The sequence below is a fragment of the Macadamia integrifolia genome, chromosome 8, assembly GCF_013358625.1.
Source record: "Macadamia integrifolia cultivar HAES 741 chromosome 8, SCU_Mint_v3, whole genome shotgun sequence".
Classification (NCBI taxonomy): Eukaryota; Viridiplantae; Streptophyta; class Magnoliopsida; order Proteales; family Proteaceae; genus Macadamia; species Macadamia integrifolia.
The window spans coordinates 26,280,069-26,286,861 of NC_056564.1; the positions used below are offsets into that span (position 1 = coordinate 26,280,069).

At 36.7% G+C, this 6,793-nt stretch overlaps 1 protein-coding gene across 2 annotated transcripts in view; it reads right to left on the bottom strand.

Annotated features, from left to right (window-relative positions):
• Positions 1-5,723, bottom strand: part of LOC122087259 (amino acid transporter AVT6A-like) — a 6,377-nt gene extending 654 nt beyond the window's left edge. Inside the window, exons 1-5 of one of the 2 annotated variants that reach the window (XM_042656327.1) lie at positions 5,421-5,723; positions 4,355-4,979; positions 3,943-4,095; positions 1,582-1,785; positions 657-1,122 (exon numbers count right to left, since the gene is read on the bottom strand). In XM_042656327.1, the coding sequence (XP_042512261.1) occupies positions 657-1,122; positions 1,582-1,785; positions 3,943-4,095; positions 4,355-4,772 (1,241 nt within the window). In that variant the 5' untranslated portion in view covers positions 4,773-4,979; positions 5,421-5,723. Of the gene's footprint in view, positions 1-656; positions 1,123-1,581; positions 1,786-3,942; positions 4,096-4,354; positions 4,980-5,156; positions 5,367-5,420 lie in introns of those variants that run through there. The other variant, XM_042656328.1, reaches the window with a different exon arrangement.
• Positions 5,724-6,793: the final 1,070 nt, after the last annotated feature.

The window sequence follows — 6,793 nt, forward strand, 5'->3', positions numbered from 1 at the left end:
AAAAAAAAAAAAAAAAAAAAAAGGAGTAAGAGAATAATAAAGAAATTTAAGCATTAATAGATCACACTGAAAAGGAAAAAGGAAAAACTTGTCAATCAATCATGCATGTATGCATTACCTCAACCTCAACCTGACAATATAAACACGGACTCACAAGCCATTAAAGCAAATTCAAAGGCCTTGCGTTCACTAGAAGAGAGCAAATGCATGAACACTTCAAAATGAATTAGGTATCTGACATTTATTTGCCACAGGGCTGGCTGGGTGGCAATGACTTGTCATCACTAAAATGAAAACCCAAATCAAGCCTATTTTACTTTCACATGAAGACACATAATATATGAATCATGTACACCAGTCATCACCCTGGTATTTGTCCAAATTTCATACAATTGGGACTTTAGTTTCCTCAAATGAAAAATCACAAGCTCAAAGTCGGTGTTGAATGGTTCAGAGGAATATGTGTAATTTGTTACTACCCACACATTCCATCCAGTCAAGGATTATCATGATTATCCATGATGATAATTCCCCAACCATGATTATCATGGATTTATTTTATCACATTATGTTCTTCCTGCAACACACAGAATCCCAAACATCCAAATTAATTTATTACTACCCACACATTCCAGCCATTACATGGGAAAACTTACTTGAGAGTGATGGCAGCAGGAAAAATGAATCCAATACAGACTGCAGCAGTCGCGCCAGTGAACTGGAAAGCATCCCAGATACTGGGTATGAAGTTCGCCCCCAGGAAGATTAGAGAAATGAGCCCAATGGTGATCAATGCAAACCTCTTATTGTCATGAGACAAAGCCCTGGCTGAGGGAAAGAGGAGACCATCCAAGTTGATCCGTAGAGCAAAGAAGATGATAGGGAAGACAAGCATGAGGTGGATGGCATAGCTAACTCGGACAGCATCATTTAGAAATTGACCATATGGAATGCCAAGGTTGGTGTCAAAGTTGGCTAGTATATCATCAAGGGTCGAATCGCCAAAAAGGAGGATCCCAAAGAAGCTAGTTGTGATGTACACAGTTGAACACAATGTCAGTGAAGCTCGCACAATTGACTGTATCTGGGAGGGTTCTTCAAGCTCATTCTCAATTGTGTGCACTGTAAAAAACATATGCAAAAGTTACAGAATCCAATCATATGATCTTCTCACAATAAAAGTCAAAATTCATTGAGGAATACAGAATAACAACATTGCTCTAGCAAATGAACAATCAGTCAGTTAACCACAGAAGTGAATTATCTATCCCATGGAATTTATAAACAAAGAACATTATGATATTCTGAATTATTTTTCTCTTGGAATATATAAACAAAAAACATTATCATATTCTTTCTCAACTCTGATATAATATGCATCATACATTAGTATCAGATATAAAGAAAATAGTTGACTAACATTCAGTACTGAGCAAATTAATATTCCTTATGCATTGATTCTAACGAATGAAAAGGGGAAAAACACCTGCCAACAAAATGAGAAAATATTCCCAACCAATGATTAGAGTCACCACAAGTATGCCAATATTATAGAGATAAAGGTAGAGTCAGTTTGTGTACCATTGTAATGGCAAATGTATGCTGTCACAAGAACTGGCACCACTGTGAAGAGTTTGAAGAATGATGTGATATCAGTTATGTCTGGAAACAATCTGGGCATTGCTATGTGTCCACCAATCAATTTGATAATTGCAATACCCGCAGTAATAACAACAAATGCAATTGCCAGCCCAACTGATAAGGCAGATGTGTATCTCAATGAATCTGCCAAAAAAAAGCATAAGAAAGTTTATTACCAAGGACTGAATACTCATGTGGTACTCAGCATCTTAAGTAAATGAATAAATTGAGGAATGTAGTTGGAAAATTAAGATTACTATGATATTTAGCTGATTCTGCTAATATTGGCAGAAAGGATTGATAAAAAAAGCTTAGTTGAGTTGAGCTGAGTTGTAACTAATAGTGCCAGAAAAATAAAGCAGACATTAGAGTCCTTTGGATTACACAATTAGAGTTTGTACCACAAACCGGAAATTATAGAAAAGGTATCTAGGTCCAGCATTTGAAGCTTAACAGCCCAAAGGCTGTGCCTCAAGATGTGAGGTGTCATACCGATGGTTTCAGGTATCGCAATCGGATCAGCTACATCAGCCGATCCACATCAGGATCCGCCAACACCTATCCAGTGATCAAAGACTGAAACCAAAATTTTTTGAGAAACAGTTCATGGTAATTCCCTGATTTTATCCAGGATCTGCCAAGACAGGGTCAGATTTGCTTATCCGGATCAGGATTGCCCATGATTCCAAATTTTAAAAACTTGGTCCTTGCTATATTCTGGTGGTTGTGTTCATATATTGATTGAGGATAGTGTTACCGTCACAAATCAGGGAGTTTAAAACAATATTCTCTAAACTCAAAGTTTAAAGTTCCATGTTCAACTTTCCTCAACCCCACCTCAACTGTGCAATTTAATAATTCGCTATATTTCTGATGAAGCTCCTATCACTTCCTTCTCCAAAATTTGGGTTATGGAAAAAAGAACCAAAGAAGAAATTATCAGCAACATTAGGTTTTATTAAGGGTAGCTCATGAAGTTCACATACATATTATGTGGCTCAAAATCTAGCATTGAGTCACACAATTGTTCTAGTGCTACCAGTGTCCTTCTTCTCGCTTCTTAACATAAAAAACAATTCTTTTCAGTATGAATCCACCACATGAAATTCCTTATCTGATTCCAGACTCCAAAGTGTATTCCTGAATACTCTTATTCTTCAATTATTCAACCACTTCATTTTAACCAGCTTCAATGTTTACAAGATTACTCAACAGATTATACTCCAGTTTTTCAAGACAAGATATTATTTCTAATAAAACAGCTTTTCAGTGGTTAACTGATCGTATTTTATTCACATCATGGGTTGGAAAATATTATTTTGAAGTGACAAATTGTTCCATTGGATCTAATTTACATACTCGATTAAATGTTGAAATTCATTTTTTCTGTAATTCTATTAACTTATAAGCATATGAAAGAAAGCTTATGTGGTCAGCCCAATGGGTCCACATATTTCAACACATCAGGCCCTCACAGCTTAACGAGCTTCATCTCAACAACCACTCCACCATGTGTCATTAAACCCTTTCACATGTCAGAAAAATAGGATCATCCCTCACCTGGCACAGAAGAACCTGCTTATGAGGGATGTAGCCAAGGTTCATCTGGATTAAACTTACCCCAAGGAAGAAGGGTGAGGAGGCAAAACACAGACAAGCTTGGGTGCACCAGCTCAAATGCCAAATGCCAAATGCAAATGCTGGTTCCTTTGGCAAGCAATATATACAAACACTGAAAACCTACATTTTCTCATTTTCAATTAGTGTTCAATCAGAAAGTAAGAGAACACAAAAGGATACACCTCAAACCTTGAATCTTACATTTCATCCATCCAAGGATCATAAAGGTCTCAAGACACTCAATTTATCTCTTCATCTTTACATACTGCTGAAGTATTTGAAGGTCTCCTAGATTAATGATTTGTTTGGCAACTCTACAGTACGACCTAAGGATATATACTCCTCTGGGGTAGAAAAACTAGCAGCAGATATAATTTTAACCCATATACCATAGACTGTGAGAAAGAATGAACCTAATTTTAACATTGATTTGCTTTCCATGAGAAATTGGCAAAAGAGCAATCAGCAGCCAGGGTAGACTCTGAAGTACAAGGAAATCTAAGAGTCCCAAACTGCTAAAATAAAAGTAATAAAAATATGGAATTTGAACTGATAAATTAAGAACCATACAGAACTAAATCCAATCAGCAAGCTAAGTAGATTCAGCAACCAAAATGGGATCTCCTACCAATTCAGGGAAGCCTTCACAAATAGTACAGAATAAACAGGACATACACATACCTACACGCTTAAAGCAAGCCAATGGAGCAAATACAGCAAGAGTAGTCACAAGCAGAACAAAGGCACGCCCATTCCACCAGTGTTCTCCAAACCATCCTTCCAAAAGTCCAGCGTGATGAACTCCACTTGAAGAAGTTCCAGAGAGCACATCACCTTATATAATGAGAAACCGGGAGACGTTAAGTTAGTTTCAGTGATCTTCATTGCAGCATGAATGAGAAATTCTCAACTCGTCTCAGGACACAAACAACAACTACTTGTGAAAACTATAAGTAAACCCATAATCTTTCTACAAGCAGGATACAAAACAGGTTAGAACCAGCAAGCCACAAAAGCGACAAACATCTATACCAGATGATAATTCAAGGAAAAAAGAAAAGATAAGAACATAAGAACTAAATTGAAGTTATACCGATAATAATCATGTAGACAATGAGCACACCAACGTTGTTGATAACGACACAGACCTGCAAAAAAATTTTCCCCGTCCTTCCATAAGCATCTCCCATAACTCCACCATAAGAAAGGGCCTTCCCTGGTCTGCTAAACCTGAGTAACATCTCTATTGACGCCTCTGTCAGAAAAGCAACAAAGAAGATGATAGCTATCCCCGGGATAAGCCCCATAACCTTCATGGTCGCAGGCAGAGCCATGATTCCAGCACCAACAATAGTAGTTGACAGATTAAAGACGGCTCCACTAAAGGAACCTCCCTCGAACTCATCAAATCCAGTATCTTCTTCTTGTCTTTTCGGCAACAAAGGAGCATTCTCGTCAACAACCCTTTTGCCCTTCGATCGCTTCTTATCCTTCCTCGGGACGATTGTCATCTTTCAATTATCTAAGCCTCCCAACGGTGCGAAGAGTACTAGATCTCTAACTCGAACCTTTTACTAATAAAGGACAACAAAATATCTGCACAGCGATCTTGAAACCGGCTTCAGAACAGGAAGTTAACAATTCTTCCAAAATTGACTTTTTTCAACAAAGAAATAATAATCCTAAGCTCAATTTCTGAGCACAGAAATGGAAGAAACCTGGTAAAAAGAAGAACACACTTTTAGTTAGGATTCATTCAATAGTAGCCATGCATATCTTCAAATTTCAGTCCTAAACAAGCTTACGATAAAGGGCTTCAACACAGAGACGGTTCAAATGAAAGGAAAAAAAAAAAATACAACTTCTCATTAAGCATTACAAGAGAAGAATCTCACTGAAAAACAAGCTCTCGAGGATTAAAACAGAGCAATCCAAAGATCTTCCACCAAAAGATTCAAAACCCAGACACAGTATAGCAACAATCAGAATTCCCAAAACAAGGAACCAACATATCGTAATGAAATTTCAAAACCAATAGAATTCTTCAACAAAAAACAAATGAAAATCGAAGAGCTTCAATTAAAGACGCATCAAAAACAGAAATTCAATTACAGGGAAGGGGGAGGAGGAAAATTTCTTGGATTTTTCGTTCAACATACCTGAGTTGGCCTCTTTTCCCAATCGAGACAAGAAACGCCTTATTTCTACTTTTTCTTTATCCACAAATTGACAAAAAAAAAAAAAAACTGCCCGGTTCGAGTGTTGTGAACAGCTCGGATTCCCTTTGTTTCCCAACTGTAAATTGGATTTTCACAGCACAATTGTGGCGAATTAATAATTCTCCGGAGTCTGGTCTCCGGAATTTGCTCAGGAAAGCCCAGACCGAGAGCCAGAAGCCTCCGAGAAACAGAAAATTTGGTATTTCTTTCCTTTATCAGCTTTGGCTGGAAAGCAGAAATGTCTTTCCTTTCCTCCTTCCGGTGTACCGTGTACTTATATACTGTGCGTTTTCGTGCTGATACGAAATTACCCTTCTACCCTCTCACCACATTGGAATGGGAATGGTTCTTTTTTTGGTAAATGAATGGGAAAATGGAAAAAAATTCACACGTCCCTTTCATGACTCCTAGAACCATATTGGCATTTTTTTTTATTGGAGCAATTATATTTCTATTTTTGATATTATTGGCATCAGACTTGTCTTTTTTTTTTTTTTTTTTTTTCGGTAAATTGCGTCTGACTTGTCAAGTTTGTCTGTTTATCCAAACCAGGTAGATAAATAAAATCATGGAGTAAAGTTTTCTAGCTGGACCGTGGCCGTTGCACCAGCACTCCAACCAATGAAACAGCAAGGATGGGCATCGATGGGGTACAATGGTCACTTTGTATACCCATGTGTTTGTCACAGGGGCATACTCCTAAACAAAAAGCACTTGCCCTAGAATCATAAACTGTACATTTTCCTCCAAAAGTATGAAAGGAATTAGGCTACGTTTGGTAATCATTTAATTCTAAATATAACTTTCGTGTCAAAAATAGAATTTTCAATTTTTTATGTCAAAATATCGTTTATTTCAGGAACAATTACTTTAGTTGTTCATTTTTTTTTTCAAAAAAACCAAAACACAAAGTTGACACAATATGCTTTATTCCAGTTTTTTGTTTCCATAGAACGGAAAAACAACGTTTTTCTGAATTACTAACAAACATAGCATAAGAAGAAAAAGAAAGAGTTTGGAAAAGGGGAGAAAATTCCATTCAACCCTTTTATTAGTTGAGATTTCTATGTTTAGGGATGATGTGATGATTTGGGTTCTTTGAGTTAAAATCCAACTATAGCATAAATCTCCAATCACCTCTTGACTTGTAGAGATTTCCTTGTTTAAGGATGTAATTGTGGTTTTGGTTCTTTCACTTCTTTGGGTTAAAATCCAATTAAAGTACAATTCACCCTTTGTTAAATTAATAATGGCTCTTTATTCATGTAAGAGTGCATTAATTGTAGACACTGATTTTTTTTTTTTTTTTTGTA